This window comes from Diuraphis noxia, unplaced genomic scaffold, assembly GCF_037042655.1.
Source record: "Diuraphis noxia isolate RWA-SAM2 unplaced genomic scaffold, SU_Dnox_SAM2 contig0001, whole genome shotgun sequence".
In the NCBI taxonomy this organism is placed as follows: domain Eukaryota; kingdom Metazoa; phylum Arthropoda; class Insecta; order Hemiptera; family Aphididae; genus Diuraphis; species Diuraphis noxia.
Window position 1 is genome coordinate 99,646,334 of NW_028301711.1, and position 19,488 is coordinate 99,665,821.

Here is a 19,488-nt window from a genome sequence, read left to right on the forward strand (position 1 = left end):
ACAGTTGGACTCGTAATTTAAAATAAAAGTATTGACACATTCGTTATTCGGTGTCAATTTCATTGTAATCATTATTCACCCATGTGTTGGTAATGAGTAATAACTAGTACGATAATAAGGAGCTGTAAATAGTTAATAATTAAATAGTTTCATAATTTAAACAATTTACTTAAGTAAAATAAACAATACCTTTTTAAAATATTTTGTACTACTTTGTACAATATTAATAAAAAATAACATTATATTCTTTTTAAAAAATAAAAATAAGTAATATATTATAATACATGTAGGTATCAAGTTTCTTGTTAATATTGGTTATCAGATAATGTAATTTCATGAAACACATCTATAGTATTATCTTCATCGGTACAATGATCTTCAAAACTTGGAACAGATTCATTTTCATGTTTTGAATACATAATATTGGAATTAAATTTCTCGTACATAGACTTTGTGGGTGAAAATTCAATACAAAATTTAGTCTTTGATGTAAAAGTAGTTCTAATTCTCAATAAGCTATCCAACATAGGAAAGTTCATTCTATTTCTAGATCGGGTTTTAATAGCATTCATTATTGAAAATACCCTTTCAACAACTGCATTGCTTGGAGGTAGACATAATACTTTCAGTACAAACTCAGATAGATCTCTAAAAATGAATGATCCACCAGCATCTTTAAAAAAATATAGCTTAGCCCAGAACGCATAACTATCATCTAACTCTTCTTCAGATAAATGAAGAGACCAATTTATATTTATGATATTTTCCCATTGTACTTCTAAAGATGAAAACATAGATGGTTCAAGAAATTGATGAATAAATGGTAAAGTTCTTGAAATAATTTTAAATTATCTGGAAGTCTTTTGTCTAATTCAAATAATAAAGTTTTTATAAATGACAGTGCTTTAACATCAACAACATATTTAGTATCCGATACAATTTTAAGTGTATTTATTACTTGATAGTACTGTATACCAAACATACATTTATCTGCTGGAAGATAAGCAGTTTCATTAGATATGTTTTGTCTAATACTGTTAAAATCCGAGGAAATGGAAGATATTTTCATTATTTTTTTTGCTAAAAACATAAATAGTCCACATATATCATCATACGATTTTCCAATGTCAACAAAGTTTTTTTGAAATGTTAAATTCAACCTATTAAACTCTTCTAATATTGGCTTTATTATTATAAAATATAAATAATTAATGTCATCATGAAACATTTCATTCAAAACTCGAGCAATATAACATTTTTCTTTTTGAACAACATATGCAAAATGTGTTTTTAATTCCAACCAATGCTCTAAAATTATATTAACGACATAGGAACGAGCTAACCATCTGGTACCGGACAGTTGATGACATTGATGGAACTTTTTATTTTTACCGTTAGAATTTGTATTTAATAGGTCAAATGTGTTTTTATATTCTGCTCTTCTTAATGGACTAATATGAAACCAATTAAATACTTCTCTACAGATGAAATCTATGTGGCTTGGAAATGCATCAGCAGCTTTGGAAATGGCATTATTCAGAGAATGACAAATGCATCGAACTATTTGTAAATTAGGAATTTGTTGTCTAAGTAGAGTAAAAAGAGAATGGTTTCTACCACATAAGTTACTTGCGCCATCAGTTCCAATCTCAACCAACTGTTTTAAATTTAAGCCTATACGATCAATGTATTTACAGATATGTTCATACAATAAATCGGCTGTACATTTTTCAACTTCAATTAAGCCTAAAAATTGAATTTTAATTTTTTGATCCTGAACACTAAAATATTTAATGCATAAACATAAATATTTGATTACAGACACATCGGTAGACTCATCCACAATTAACGAAAACGGATTTCCATTACAATCATTTACAACATTCTCTAGTAAAGAAGGGCCAATAACATTTTTTATTATACTAGAACATTTTGTGCGATGCATTTTCAAATTTGTCAGAGGAGAACCTTTTCCTATTGATTTTAAAATGTCTGCCAAATGGTCCATATTCCTTATAGAAGAATGGGTCGCTACATAAAGTGCCAACTTTAGGTCAATTTCTTTTTGTTCATTTGTTATAATAATGTTACTCATTTTACTTTGGCTAGATTCTGGAACTATCATTTTCATTTTTGCCATATGTGATTTGCCATTACCATGTTTTTTTAGATCAGTTTGATGGGCTCTCAGAAATGATTTACAAACTTTACAAAATGCTTCATTGACATTATCTGCATCTTTGTCTGCTTCACACAACCAACCTAAACCAATATTATCCAAAAATCATATATATATAACGTTGGTCTAAGACATAATGGTATAGTTAATATTATTTAAAAATAAAAAATGTATTTATGACAAATACCTACAAGTAGGTACCTATGCGGCTATGCAGCCTTTTAAAATAATGAACCTATTTTAATATATTATTTACCTTGAGCCCATGAACACTTTTCCCATTCTTTCCGATAATTTCGCAACTTTGCATTTTTTGCCTTACCCATTGTATACGTTTTAATTACCTACTCAATTACACCAATATTAATTGTCACTTGTCAGCAGTTCACGGATAATAATAATATTAAATACTACATGATTTTCATATTATAATCAGTGATCAAATGTTGAAATGTAACTGTGTTAATGGTGTAAACTGTTTATTGTAGTCTGCAATTTTAAAATACTTATTATTATTGGTCGAATCAGATAACAGTATAACACCGAACCACAAAGTACGATAAAATCATAATTCATAGAACATAGAAAGTCTAAATAATTTTCTATGATAGTAAATAATAAAATGCAAAGTGGATTAATTGCTAGATGATCCAGTACACACTATCAATTTTCGATGTTGAGCTCCAAAGCGGTGATAATGTTCAGTAAGGCGCCAAAACAGCGTTTTTTGTTGATAACATATCATTGATAACTCACTAATCACCATAGTTTAAATCATGAAATCACACAGTAATATCATAGAACATCGTAATTCTATAGTACCGCTTACCACCTTATGAATAAATAATAATTATACAAATCTATTGACTTTAAATTGTAAAAAAAAAATGTTTTCTTGTTTTTTTGTATGAGAAATTTGATATCAAAATGTAGCCAATTTATAGCCATTTTTAAAAAATTTTAGCCATTGTCATCGCCAGTCGCCAAATCGTATATTCATTAGCCAAAGTCATAATAAATGTAGCCACTTTGGCGAATTATCGCCACATCTGGCAACCCTGTTGGTCAGTGCGTCGCGTCGGGAACTTTCGTATAATATTCATTAGTGGGGAAACAGGTTGTCCTGTCCGTATACGCCAGCGGCTACGACCGCGACGCCCGACAGCAACGGCGGAGCGCCCTCTGCGACATCGATGCGATGGACACTGCATGTGGGGGAGGTCAGGGGACTAGTATTACATAACAGTGTTTTTGGCATTATAATATTTAATGAGCTCATGCATAATAATAGAGATTATGGAAATACTATGAGTTATATAATAAAAGGACGTGGACATATTATAAGATTATAATAATGATATTATGTAATATTCTAATAAAAAGCGTCAAAATTCTGTGACGTTACAAGTTGATGATATAATCTTTTTGAAATTACGCTATGTTGTGAACCGGTATCAATTTCGAAGCTTACATTATTGTTTTCTACAATTAAATTTACTATAAACGGTTTCACCGCTTTATTTTGAGAATTTTGATCAATTATGGAAAAAAAGTATTCGAAAGATCATAATTAACTGTTTCGTCATCATCATTATTATCATACAAAAATTTATTTTGTGTTTTGATATTTTTCTTTTCTTTCTTACCCTTTTTACATACGGTGGACAAATGACCTTTTTCACCACAATTGTTGCACTCGAAGTCCTTGTATCTGCAGTCTTTTTGAAAGTGATTGGAACGGCCACAAATCCCGCATTTGATTTTTGATTCCTTGTATGTGTTGAACCCCCGCTTGGCAGTATGTCCATTATTTTTTTGTTGGTACTTCAAGTCTGCGTATTCTTCTTTTTTCCAGCCACTCTTGTCATTTATTGCAGCTTCTTTGGCTGTCACGATTTCTATTAGATTTGAATATGTAACTCCAATTTTTGAGGCATCCTCTTCTAACCAACGATCTTGGATTGGCCCTGAACCCATTCCGACAACAAATATGTCTCTAATGACTGTTGTTAGTTCCGACGAAAACCCACATTTTGAAGCAAGATTTTTGGCACGTGCACCCCATTGGCACACCGATTTATCTTGTCTTTGTTTAGCTTGATAAAATGTATAACTAGCCGTGAAGTACGATTTTATTGGTTTGAAATATTTGTTCAAACTGTTCATTAGAGTTTCATACTCAACATCGTTTGGCGTGCTAGGAACACATAAACTAAAAAGTACTTTGTGAATTTCCTCACTGACTGATGATAATGGAATGGCTCTTTTTTGAATATTATTTTCGATGGCATTTCCCAAAAAAAATTTGTCAATTTTGACTCAAAAATTGTGATATCCATACCTGTTTCAAAGTTTCCGGGTGACCCAATAACTTGATTGAAGTTCGTTATGGATTCTGTCTTAGGAGTTGCCATTTTGTATTAGTATGAATACAATACTTGAAACTTCTAATGCACTAGTGATTACGATTAAATTATTATTTTCTTCGTCACCAATTTGTTATGTATTATAAATATAGACATTTATTGTTAACAGTATAAATCGTAATGGCGTACAATATATTTCTACTCGCTAATAACCGATGGACAGTCCCCACCGATCGTAATATGATACTTATGATTATTGTTAGTATAAACAGTATAGGTGTAATATCATATAATATAAAATATGCTGAATATGCAACATAATATTTTACCTATTATACATTATAGTAACTCCATAAATATAATATTATTATAAGTTGTTATTTGGTAATAGGTAAAATCATATAATTTTTGTAAAACATTTTGTGTTCAAACCTATCTTAATAAATTTGATATTTATTTATTAACATAAAAATTATATTTTACTCATCATACTCAATCAGAATTAAATGTTTGTTTATGTTTAGTTTATATACAGGCATGGGCGCCCATAGGTAACATTTTAGGGGGGTAAAAATAAAAATTTTTCGAATGTTAAGATAATAAAGATATTATGTTATTTTTCACATATAAATGTATACATGGCATGTTATCATTTTATTTTTGTATATATATATATATATATATATATATTATCAAGTGTATCAATAATAATTGCCATACGAATAAATAAATAAATAAATAATAATTTTAATAAGCATATAAAAAAAGCGGGTAAGTGGATATCGCTCTGCTGTACATGCAGTAGGTTGTAGTTGTGGATGGTGTTAAATTTGAATTCAATGATATATCATTGTAAACGAAAAATGATTCTGAGTGGAGACGGTTGGTCAGTCTAGAATATTTTATAAATTTTTAACTACAAAATAATTTAAAATATTCGATATTTTGACTTTAAATTATAACTTAAAATGTCTAAAAATGCGAATAGATTTATATTTCGCAGACCAACGAGTATCACACAAGTGATGGTATATTTGTAACCAATTTTCGACGAAATACACTTTCACGAAAAAAATTAATTTCTACAAATAATTTGCCTCGGTAATAAGGTAATATTATGATAATATTTACTGAGCTACAAGCTCATATTTTTTCCCAGGGGGGCAAGTGCCCTGTCTTCCCCCCTCAATGGGCACCCATGTTTACCGGTATAAGTATAAGGTAATATTATGTAGGTATAATAGTTTATATTTTATAATTCTATAGCAGAATTGTTATTAAAATACATGTACGCCGACTACGCCGGCCCGACGCCCGAGTATACAACATGATTTATAAATAATAATTTTGTAAAACTACGTTATCAGCGGCCTTGAAACAACAGTGAGTGTTGACTGTTATTACAACACTACAGGCGAGAGTGCGAAACTGCCGAGACTGGCCATAAACTAAATATAGTTCTGAAAATTATTTCCCGTTGGTGATGGATGTTATTGTTTGAACTTTGAACTGCATACTATAGTCAGATAGTTTATAGATATTAGATAGTCAGATAGTGCGTTATAAAGATTGACGACGATCTTTTGTGTATCCGGTATCGTCATTTTAAAGGGATTCAAAACCGATCGTTTTTTTGACGAAAACATGCCAACTTTTGCTATAAGTAGAGACCAGATTTTTATGTTTTTACATCTTTTTACTGAGAGTATGCAGCTCCGATTGGATAAGCTTTCTGGACGATTCATTTACCTATGATCTGATATAAAAAAGTTTTTAGAGCATAAAAAAGAATATTTCAAGGTTAGAGAATATTTTGTGCAAAAAACATGTTTTAAGAATATATTGGTATATTGGGGTTTAATTTGAATATTTTATTAAAAATCTAATAGTTTATAAAAAAAAATCCAAAACAATTTTTATTGTAGTATCATATTATTTATCTTGACGAAAGGAATATTGAAAAGAACATAAAATTGATAAGAAAATCAATTATAATAATAATTATTATTTCCTATACTATATTCTCTTATCTTCTTTTTATAGATGGACCATGGTAGTTGCATAGAATAATATAGTACAATAGAATAGTATTCTATGGTAGTAGTTCCCGCGTTCTACGTGGGTAGCACTGATCGTGTTCCGCACACTTCATTGTCCTATACTTCTGCGCATGTGCGTAGAATACATTATTTAAAACTTGTAATTATTATTTTTTGAGTTCAAAAGGCACGTACGTGAAGTTGGCCCACCCACTTTGGAGTAGCGACTTAAAATCTTCACCAATATTTTGCGAGTTATTTGCGAGAATTTGCGAGTTCACTTTTAGAATTTGCGAGTTAGCCGTTTATGAGTAGCAAGCAAAATAAAAATGGGTGAGCCAAGTTCACGTAGCCCACCCATGTCGTCCTAAAACTTTGAAATTGGTATCAAATGATAGCCTCTAATTTGCGAGAATTTGCGAGTCCACTTTCAGAATTTGCGAGTCGACCATTTACCCACAAAACCCACTTTTTGACCGTGAACTTGGCCCACCCATGTTGTCCTAAAACTTTGAAATTGGTATCAAACGAAAGCCTCTAATTTGCGAGAATTTGCGAGTCCACTTTCAGAATTTGCGAGTAAGCCGTTTGTGAAATATTGATGGGTGGGCCAAGTTCACGTAGCCCACCCATGTTGTCCTAAAACTTTGAAATTGGTATCAAATGATAGCCTCTAATTTGCGAGAATTTGCGAGTCCACTTTCAGAATTTGCGAGTCGACCATTTACCCACAAAACCCACTTTTTGACCGTGAACTTGGCCCACCCATGTTGTCCTAAAACTTTGAAATTAGTATCAAACGAAAGCCTCTAATTTGCGAAAATTTGCGAGTCCACTTTCAGAATTTGCGAGTAAGCCGTTTGTGAAATATTGATGGGTGGGCCAAGTTCACGTAGCCCACCCATGTTGTCCTAAAACTTTGAAATTGGTATCAAATGATAGCCTATAATTTGCGAGAATTTGCGAGTCCACTTTCAGAATTTTCGAGTAATATATTTGGGAAATATTTACTTAGTGTATGTGATTTTTCAAACTAAATTTCATACTTCATTACATTAAAGTTTGAAATTATTTAACCATTGTGAAAAAGTAAGTAAACTATGGAATTGTAGTTGTACAAAATATTCTCAATAATAAATGTAATTCTATTCACTTACATCCTACTAATATTTACCATATTATTTTGTCTTTGCAGTTGAACACAGAAAAATAACTTGTAAATAAAATATTTATTACTATATTTTATATCGTATTTATTGAATGCCGTATAATCTTGCTAATTTGATACGATTTACATTTTTGTACATATTGACTGTTTCAGTAAACATCTATTAATAAAATAATGGTATTTATTTAAACTAAACACTATTGGATTTTATTCTAATAATAGATATGCGATATTTTTGTATTTAATATTTTTGCGATACATATGAAGTTTATTTTTAATTGTATTGAATAATACTGGTTTATTTGTCTATGGTCAGTGTGACAGACAGCACCATCTCGACAAAAATTATTTGATTGTTCTTATATCATACAATTTTTGTTAATTAATATGTTTTTTTTAAATTAGTTTTGCTTTTTTTACGTTTTGTGCATAAAAGTGTCTACTTTTATTTAAGTTTTATACTGCTATCTGAACGTTGATGATCAAAAATGGACAAGGTAAATTGATTATTAATTATTTTAAATAACATAGTAATATTGGAATGAACTTACAGATATTTTTTTTTTAAATAGTGCACCAATAAACTAACAATTTAATCTATAAATTGAATAGTCATAACTGCCACTGATTTTTGTTATAAAAAAGTCAAGTTATATAAATATTTATGTTTTTAATTTTTGCCTAAATATAATATATTAATAAATAGGGATGAAATATAAGGTAGTTAGTAGGCACCTAATATGGTATGCATTATGTAAAAGTATATAAAAAAAAAAAGATAAAAAAACACTACCATTTCATAATTTAACACAAAATGACAAAATATTAGTAAATTGTTTTAAATATAATAAAATCACGAAATGGTGTGGATCACTATCATATAGTATTGACTATGGAGTGTTAAATTTGAATCCAATGATAGATATAATTGTATAGGTACGAAAAACTATTGTGAAATGAGAAAATTTGTGTCTACCTACCTATGTATTTTAGGTTCTGAGCGGAGCAATGAATGTATTGATTTTACAATGATGCGTGTTTTAACCTAACCTAACCTAACCTACGTATATGTCTTATGGCTGGAGGTCATTCTATGCTATACCATAAAGGGTTTCAGAAAGTGAATCAAGTTGGCACTTTGTGTGGGGGGAGGGGGAGGGGGTAAAAAAAAAATATTGAGAATAATAATCGGGTTAAACAAATTAAAAATTAAGGAAAAACGGGAATTTTTACGCACAGGCACTTCAACAAAATCGATTTTGATTTTTGATGTAACTTAAACAAAAATGACCATACGAGTAGATACATGCAATTTTCATCGAATATTTATATAAGTATTTTATATACACCATACAATTTTCAAAAAATGTCCACTTAAGCTGAACTATTTATAGGCATATGCAATTTTCGACTATTATTAGTTTTTTATTAAATTAATATCGATAACAAACTTTTTTTGGGTAGAAAATCTTGAAAATGTAATACAAGGCTCCTAACATATTGTTACTATAGCAGTTGAAAAATAAAATAAATTCATAGTCACAATTTTTTTTTATAAGGAATCAAAGTTTGAATTTTGACAAAATACGTAAAAATCACGAAAATTCGCAAATTATTTTAAGCTAGAAATTCATAAAAATGTTTATTTTTAAATCTAAGATTTGAAAATTTAACTTGGAGTTCCTTATAAGTTTGTATACCTTATCAAAAAAAAAATTTCCACCGGAAAGTCAAATATTTTAATAAGTTATAGTAATCTATAATATATCATAGGTGCCGGGTTGTAACAAATAGATCAAAAAAAAAAAAAAATATATATATATATCATAGACAGATAAACCAACTCCGCTCAGAATCGTTTTTCGTATAAAATGATATAATAGCAATGGATTCAAATTTAATTCCATCCGTAATGGATTACGTATAAAAGTAACCCACTTGTTACCTACTGTACGTCTGTACAGCAGAGCGATATTCACTTTCCCACTGTTTATAATTTTTGAATCACTATAAGATAAACTTATGAGGAACTTTGTATTAAATTTTGAAGTATTTTTACTCTGTTAAAAACATTTTATCGATATTTATAAAAATAATAAACAAAAACGAATATTTAAAATGACATTAAATTAAGCGAAATATTTTGAATATGTAATTATGTAAAGAAAATGCCAATCTAAATAACTGATGAAATTTTCAAGTATCTACAGTATCTATACTTTTTGAATAATAACAAATAATTAAAATTTAAGCATCCTTAGTAAGTCTATGCATTTTAAAATTTCCTAAATCTTCAACCACAAAATTATCGTCTAGAAAATAATAATAATAATTATCCGTTGTAAAAATAATATGATTAGAAATTTTCCAAATTTCTAGCTGTTAGGGGCAGTTAAAAAAATTATTTCCATTATCAATACTGAAAATATGTCTATGAATTGGAATGTTATTTAGATTTTATTAAATAAGATTAGAATTTTTATACAATATTTATAAACAGAAAATGTAACATATGTTTCTTGATTAAATATAGATTGTTTTATTTATTTATTGGTAATTAATGGCCTAGGGCTCGGAAGTTGTGATGACCTTAAAAACAATAAAAAATGTCCTAAAAAATTACAAATATTAGTTTTATAATTAATAAAAATACATTTTTTTTAAATATTTTACTCTATTTTACTATAAAATTCAAAATATGACATAAAAATTACGAAAATTTCCTTAAAATAGGAAGATAAAAAAATAAAAATATTTGTTTTATAAATTTAACAATGCTTACAAATTATTTAAAAATTAAAATCATTGCATTGTACAATTAGAGCGTATTTTATGTTATCGAAAGTAAATGAACGACGATTATCTGTTAATAAATATTTATGATTGAAAAAAAACTTCTCTCTACGTCCACTTAAGTGATTGGGGTCAAACTGAAATGTACCAAATCATCAGCACTGAAATCATCCGGAAAACACTCACTTGAAGCTTCTTCACCATTTCAAATTTTTGAAATTGTTGACAACGACAAATGTAATCGTCATGATGAAATTGAATAGGTACTAATCTTAGCCTGTGGTAATTTCCAAGTTTTAAGATATCGGCATAATGGTCGACAAGAAATGATAAGAAATGAACTAGAGTGAAATCAGTAAAAATGACTAAAAATTTAGGAAAATGACTTAAAACTGTCAAAAAATGACTTAAAAAGTAATAAACACCAAAAAATGCAAAATAAAAATTAGTTATTCAGATTCACATGCTTATGAAACAGATTTGTAGCCAGTAGAGCATCGTCTAAAAAGTTCCAAAAAAAAATGCAAAATGAATCAACTTCCGAGCCCTAAATTATTACTAATTATACTTTAGATTCTGAACGAAGTGATGAATGTATTGACTTTACAATGATGTGTTTTTTTCGTGTCTATGTACAGCATAACTTTTAGAAACAATAGGTACTTAAATTTCAAACTTTAGGGGTAGTTTCCGATGGAAAATTGAATATCCTTGGTGCATTATAGAGGTCAAAAGTTAATTTCCAACAGTTTTCAAAAAAATCGAGAAAAAGAAAAAAAGTGACGGAAAACGGAATATTAGTGTTATCTATACAGTTAAATTTTATTATTCGTAATACATTGATAATTAAGAAGATTGTTCCAATAACAACATGTAAACTATGAAAAAATGTTGCTATATTATAGAATTTTGATCCAAAAATTGAAACTGAAAATGTTAATGGTGCTTGATTATATTCTAATATTTGAAGTATTAAAAAATAAATAATTAAAATAATTGTAAAGTTTATACAAATTATTGTTTTAAAAAAAAAAAAAAATATTTAATAAATATAAGCGTGGTCATGTAATTTTAAGACTTGATGTTAATAAACTAATTGTGTTTAATAATGGAATTAATGAAGGATTAAAAAAATTAATATTTTTTGGAGGTCAGTTCAATCCTAATTCAATTGATGGGGCTAAATAATTATGTACAGAATTTCAAAAAAAATGAAATAAATAAAAATATTTCATGAAATTTTTTGATTGTTAATAAATTATCAAAGAATTTTAATAATTCTTAGTATTACATATTAAATATTAAAGGAATTTAGATTTAATTATTTATTATAGTATAAACTAAATATGTGCCAGCAGTTGCGGTTAAACATAATATACAAATAAAATATTACCAAACTATTTATTAGTATTTAAATATAATTTATAATATAATTTTTTTTATAAAGTAAAATTAATTAAGATTTACAATCAAAATTATTTTATTCTATTAAATTTTATTTAAAACTATGATTAGATACCCTATTATAAAAATTTAAATTAATTTACTAAAAATATTATAGTTATGTTCTTTAAATTTAAAAAATTTGGCGATATTTTAGTCTTATTAGAGGACCCTATTTTTTAACTGATAATCCAAGATTAATTTTACTTGTTTTAATTAATTCATATATCGCTGTCATGAATATATTAAAAAAATTATTTATTATTTTTTTATTATTATAATTTACGTTAAATCAAGATGTGGTTTATAAATAATTTAATAATGGGTTAAATTAAATTTATTTTTGGATTTTAAATTAAAATTAAAATGAAATTGGATTTAATAGTAGTAAGCATTCCCAATAGTTTTCAAAAGCACCAAAAAACCAAAAAAAAATTAAGGAAAAACGGGAATTTTTACGCAAAATCAATTTTTGAGGAAATCGATTTTAGATATTGGTGTAACTTTAAAACAAATTACCGTAAACGCTTGAAATTTTCACTGAATGTTAACACTGGCGTTTTCTATATTTGATAAAATTTTCAAAAATGTTTCAAATCTTTTTAAGTTATTAACAGACGTTTGAAATTTTCAATCTTTTTAGATTTTTTTTCATAAATGACAGTAACATTTTTTTTTGTTTAGTAAAAAAGATTCGAAATTTAATACAAGGCTCCTAATATATAGATAAAAAGACAGTTAAAAATATTAAAAATACATAATCAAAATTTTGTTTAAATAAACATTTAAAGTTCGAATTTTGACAAAATACGTGAAAATAACGAAAATTTTCAATTTATTTTGAGTTACCTATAAATTCATAAAAATTTATCTTTTTAAATCTAAGATTTGATAATTCCATACAAGATTCTTCGTGAGTTTTTCTACTTTTATCAAATAAAAAATTGTTACCGGAATGTCAAATTAATTTTTTATGAGCATTTGAAATACAACCTTGGATATTCACTCAATTCCTCGTATACTAATATTTTTATTTTAATGTTTTTCAAAAACATTAAACGGTAGAAACCTGAAATTTACACCATATATTTAATTAATTAATTCCTATAATTGATAACATTTTAAAAATATTTCAACAATTTTTAAGTTATTTATAGACATTTAAAAAGTTTTTTTTTCGTTTTTTATTCTATAAAATTAATGTCAATAAAATTGTATCCGTTGAGACAAAAAACTTGAAAATGTAATATAAGGTTTCCCATAAGTTTATATTATAACAGTTAGAAAATATTCTGGCTGTAAAAAAATACATTGGCACGTTTTTTTTATAAGCATTTTAATCTCAAATTTTGACAAAATTAAAATTATTGAAAATTTACAAATTATTGAGTTGCTGAAATGTATAAAACATTTAAATGTTATAACTAAGGATTGAAAATTTAAAACAAGGTTCCACGTAATTAGTGAATTCTGCTGCAGAAAAAAATAAAAATATAAGCTATTCAAACACATTTTTTTTTAATAGTTTTTTTTCAGTTTAAATTTGATGAAATTACCAATTAAAAAACCAAAAATAACAATTTTAGCTATATTATTTTAATTTAAAAATATTATTCGTGGGTAATTAAAATTGTATGTACCTACTATGAATGACTTAGTGAGTCGGGTACATAATGAATCTAATTTGATTAATTTGGAATTTATTTTATATCTACATGTTTTAGATTCTGAGCGGAGCGATGAATGTATTGATTTTACCATGATGAGTGTTTTTATTTTATTTTATTTTTTTGTGTCTATCATCACGTTTTGGGGCAGTAAAAGTGGTTCGATTTTTGACTTCAGTACCTCGTTCGATCAGAAAGTGAATGTAGTTGTTACTTTAGGGTGGTCAAAAGTGAAAAATTCTTTATACTTTTCTAAATATTCGAGAAAAACAAACTAAAAATCAAGGGAAAAACGGGAAATTTTATGCACGCTCATTTTTCGACAAAATCGATTTTGGTTTTTTATGTAACTTTAAAACAAATGACCATATATACATGAAATTTTCACCGAATGTTTATATAAATATATTCTATCCACCGTGCAATTTTCAAAAATTTTCGACTTAAGTTGATTTATTCATAGGCATTTGAAATTTTCAATCATTATTAGTTTTTTTTAAATTAATATCGATAAAAATTTATTTGTTAGGCAGAAAAGCTTGAAAATTTAATACAAGGCTCTTAACATATTGTTAAAATATAAAATAGCAAAGTCTCCACTCAAAATCTTTTTTTGTATACAATGATATGATATCATTGAATTCAAATTTAATACCATTCATTACAGTAACCTACTTGTTGTACCTAACCTACTACAGGTCAGGTTAGGTCAGAGAGACATCCACTTACTTACCCGCTTTTTAAGCTGATAATTTCGAATTTTTAACTTAAATCCAGAATTTTTTTCTTTAGTGTTTTTCAATTAATCTATATATTTGTTGTTGATCTAAATAAAAAATATTTACTATTTTATGTATTTTATTATACTTAGCAAGTTGAATCGTTACGCTAATCGCTAGTATTATTTTTATAACCTTTCAGTTAATTTTTTAATTAGGTTTTTATTTGATTTAAAATTCATCGTTATTATACATTTTAAAATAATTTTTTGAAATATTAAATTAAATTTTTAATATTCATTTCTGAGCACCTTTTTTGTCTCGTTACATTATTGTAGCAACTCAAGTCTATGAATTTGAGTCATTTTGTGATCTTATTATGTTAAAAACAATTTACTGATATTTTGTGTTAAATTATGATAAAGTAGTGCTTTTTGATTTTTTTTGTGTTTAATTATTTGTATGAACTTTTTATGTAATGTGTACTAGATGTGGCCACTTACCACTAATATAGTTTCAAATTTATTTTTTAATTCACAAATATATAATATTTAAGTGAGAATCCACTTACTATACTTATTTTTATTTATTAAAAAAAAAATCATTTTATATGGACTTATTTTACGTAGTAGTGTTGGTTGCAACAAATAAAAAAATAATTTGTTTTCCGATGTTTTTAAGGTAACACGTGGGAGAAAACCAACCGTTCCCCAGGATAAAGTATATAATGAATTAAAATCTGTAGCAGAGCACTTGTTTGATTCGGTTGGAAATTTAATTCCTTATTCTAATAAATTGTGGGTTCAATTGAGTGAAAGTCTTGATAGGAAAGTTTCTCCTCATACTTTATATAACAATGTATCTCAAAACCGTTATTCCTGGAAAAACAATTTAAGATTACTTATATCTAAGCCTTCTATTGACAATTGTACTCCAGTAGAATCGGAAATCGATCAAAACTCAAGCAGTATTTCAGATGATGATACTGATGCATCAGAGGGTACTCATGTTTACAAATTCGATATACCATACAGAGATTATATCAAAATGAGCCCGATACAAGTAAAATACGGAAGAAAGAAAAATCAAAAATCGTACTTTACCTTAAAACAAGGTGTATGGACTAATGTTATCAACGATTGGTTTATAAAATGTTGTAAAGCTCCTTGTAATATTATATATAAGCGTTGCCGAATAGCAAATGATACTTCGAGGTCTAAAAATTATATTACATTTTCTGGAAAATGCAAAGATTGTGGTGCGATTGCTACAGGATGGGTTGATAAAAAACCAGATGAAGCCATGCCATTGGTTACAAATATTTGTTTGACAGGAGTTGATCTGAAATGTAACCATGTGTCAAAACGACCATTAAATGCACAAAAAAGAACCGAAGTAGGCCAGAAGTTATTACACGACTGTGCCAGTAATTGGGTTAGAGACGAAGTTGCTCACCTAAAGTTTGGAGAAAAAATTCCTGCTAACATTTATAAAAAAAATGTGTTACGCAAATGCAAACAACAAGCAAAAGATAAAAAAATTGGTGTTGTCCTTAAATGTCCTATAATGTCACTTATAGAGTTCAAATATACTAGCTATGCAGGTTCAATTCACAATATTTGTGCCGATCCTTTGATCATTCATTATTGGACTCCCTGTCAACTAGTCGTATATAAACAGTTGAAAAAATCATATATTAGGTTAGCAATTGACGCCACAGGCAGTATTGTTAAAAAACTAAAACGGACAAAAGAAGGAATATTATCGAGCCATATTTTTTTATACGAAGCAGTAATATCTAATGGAGATTATCAAGTATCATTAACTCAAATGATAAGTGAAAGACAAGACACATTTACCATTTATTCTTGGTTAATGATGTGGCTAAATGATGGAGTTACCGCACCACAAGAGACAGTAACCGATTATTCTATGGCATTGTTGGGTGCCATATCAAGAGCTTTTTGTGGTGGCCTTACGTTACGTCAATATATCGATTTATGTTTACAAATATTGGAGGGAAAAATTCAGACCAAGCTCACATTATGCTACATTCGAATCGATATTGCTCATCTTGTAAAATTAGTAACTAGATGGAAATGTTGGAAGGGAATTGGAAGTACTCATTTAAAGGAATTTTATGTCAGGTAACTGAATGTTAAATAGTATTTTGTCAACATCGTTTTTAATCATTAATAATTACAGGTGTATAATTTTATTGGTAAATACTAAAACTTTAGATAGTTTTAAAACAATTTTAATGGATACTTTAACATTGGCTATGCGTCGATATTGTGGAAAACTAATAGAATCAATTGAAACTGATTGTCCATCGGAAATTGCAAAAAAGGAATTACTAAGTAAAATAAAAGGTATAATGTTTTTGAAACTATAAAATATTCTTTATTCCTAATTATAAATTTTAAACTTAGAATATTAATGTATCGTATTTTACTATGATGTGTGAAATGTGTATTTTAGATTCTGAACACAGTAATAGACGTATGGGTTTTACGATGTATGTTTTTTTTAAGATTTTTGTTTATATACCTCTATACGTTTTATAGTAAGAAGACTTCGAAGCTTCTCTTGTATTAAATTAGATATAGTCGGAAGTTCAAATTTTTACAAAATTCATTAAAGATATAGACATTTGTTCAATGTATTTTATAGTATAAAATGTATACAATTAAAATATGAATACATTTTCTACATGAGTAATTATTACTAAGACCCACAATCTAACTTTTATATTATAATATATACCTAAGTATAACTATTTCATTGACATTTGAAATTTAAACTTTTATGAAATTGAATATTAATTAAAGTTATAGTTTTACCTAACCTGACCTAACCCGTGTTTATTTATTCATTTTAATCAGGGGTTTTTGAAATTCCAAGATTGAATACTTCAGATCAAGATATTTCTGAAACTGGAGATTTTATTGACCAAGAAGAAGATATTGACCAGGATTCAAGTTCGTATATAAATGATTTATTAACAGATATTGCTTTGAAAAGCTCCGAGAGATCATCAGTACGAAGTGATGATTTAAATGCATATTATAATCCTGAATTTTGTAGAAATGTATTACGTATTTCAAAACAGTTTCCTTTATGGTCAAATGTGATGTCAGAATATTTTAATACTCCTTACTCTACAGCAACTTCCACATCGGTGGAAGGTGATTTTTCTGAACTTAAAAACAAAATTCTAAGGCATGATTTTAAACCAATGACAGTGGATCGTTTTGTAATTACACATTTAAATAGCTTAAAAAGTTCAATGACAATAGCAAGAAGTGAACAATTATTTTCTAAAACCTCAGAAAAAGAACTCGAAGATAACTGTGAGTACTCAAAAGGTATAAAAATCAGTCAAAGAAGTAGATCTTCGTCTTGTTCATCAGGCAGCACTAATAACACAATACAACCTGATAGTTGGATGGATTTTTGTGATGATCAAATCGTAACGTCAGAACAATATAAATCCGATGACAATACTCAAGATCTGAATTTAGTATGTGATACAATGAGCCACAACAGTAGATCATCGACATGTTCCTTTGAAAGTGTTGACACATTAAAAGAACAAGAAAGCTGGATGGGTTTAAAAAACAAACCAAACGGACCATTTTCACCAAAAAAAAAAAAAGTTATGAGACCAACTAAGTATATTAAACCATGCCAAGATATCGACCGAATTTTGAATAGTTCAAGAATGAGGTCCCATAAAAAAACATTGTTGCTCAATGGAAACATCTCAAGCCAATGCAAAATTAAAAAAGATATTTATATGGTTACAAATACATGTGCATTTGACACCATTGCAGTCGCAATAGCAGTAGCATATAACGATAATAACTCATATAAGTATTATATCGACGAGAGTGAAAACTTATTATTGAAATTTTCTAAAGACTTGGCAATGCATGGACCAAACAAAATTATTTATAGAAGGAGAGTAGACTTGTTACTAATGCACTTTGATAAATCAGAAATCTACCCAAACGTTATAACTATAAATTCAGAATGTAATGTGACAAAAATTATTCAAAGCTATTTAAATGATGAACCCAGTGCCATAGAATATGTTTCTTGTAACAAATGTGGAGATATCACAAGACCATCTCCAACTATAATTTTACCATTAAACAGCGATATTTCACAACTGCAAACTTTATTAAATGGATATACAGAAAACAGGAATACTAAATGTTTAAAATGTGGAGGTAATAAAATCTCATCAAGAATATTAGGTGAACATGTATTTATCGAGACAGATTTTTTTATTTCACCAATACAATTCCAACATATTCCAAAAACATTAAATAAAAAGTAACTAAAATACACCATTCTACCTATTATGAATAAATATATTTTTTTATATATTGTGTTTTTATAATTTCAGCTTCTTTCTAGCAAGCATTGTTGATTTTGTATCTGGAGGTCACTATATAACGTATGTGAACAGAACAAGAAACCATACATGGGAGCTTCATAACGACCTTGATAAAAAAATAAGAGTTTTGAAAAACAATAATGTTGAATTAAAACCTCACTTACTTATGTATATAAAAATAAATTATATTTAACTACAATGTATATCAAAAAATTATTTAGAATAAAAACTTATTGAAAAAGAATACAACACCTATTGGTTGAAATTTTTATATCCTTGAATAAAATATCTGTTAGTTTTCATACAGGTAGGTAGTCCCACTTCAAAAATGAATTATAACTCCATGATTGGCTATATTGGAAAGTTGAAAATAGCCTCACAAATATTGGTACGTAAAATGTAAATAAAACGCAAGTTTTGGTAGAAATAAACATAGAACGTGGTTAAGTTTGTTAAGTTAAAAAAAAACTGAATCTCTAACCAGGGAGAACTGAGAAAATATTTCTTCTGTTTATGAAGATCTAAAGAAAAAAAATGTTTATTTTTTTATAGCCAGTCAACCAATAATATAACTATCAGGCCTGGTCATCGAGAAATCTTCGGTCGTCCGTTGGGTCAGTCCAACATTTATAAATAACAATTCCCCTGTAAATCGAAAAAACTAATGAAAAATATGTGCTAAGCTAATCAAAAATATGTGGAGCTGTAA

General features: G+C 27.7%; 1 protein-coding gene across 1 annotated transcript; it reads right to left on the minus strand.

Annotated features, from left to right (window-relative positions):
- Positions 1-305: 305 nt before the first annotated feature.
- Positions 306-2,505, minus strand: LOC149062760 (E3 SUMO-protein ligase KIAA1586-like). Its single transcript, XM_089215403.1, has 3 exons — positions 2,436-2,505; positions 900-2,262; positions 306-831 (listed from the first exon to the last, which is right to left on the minus strand). The coding sequence occupies exons 1-3, from the start codon at positions 2,503-2,505 to the stop codon at positions 306-308; spliced, it is 1,959 nt and encodes a 652-aa protein (XP_089071529.1).
- Positions 2,506-19,488: the final 16,983 nt, after the last annotated feature.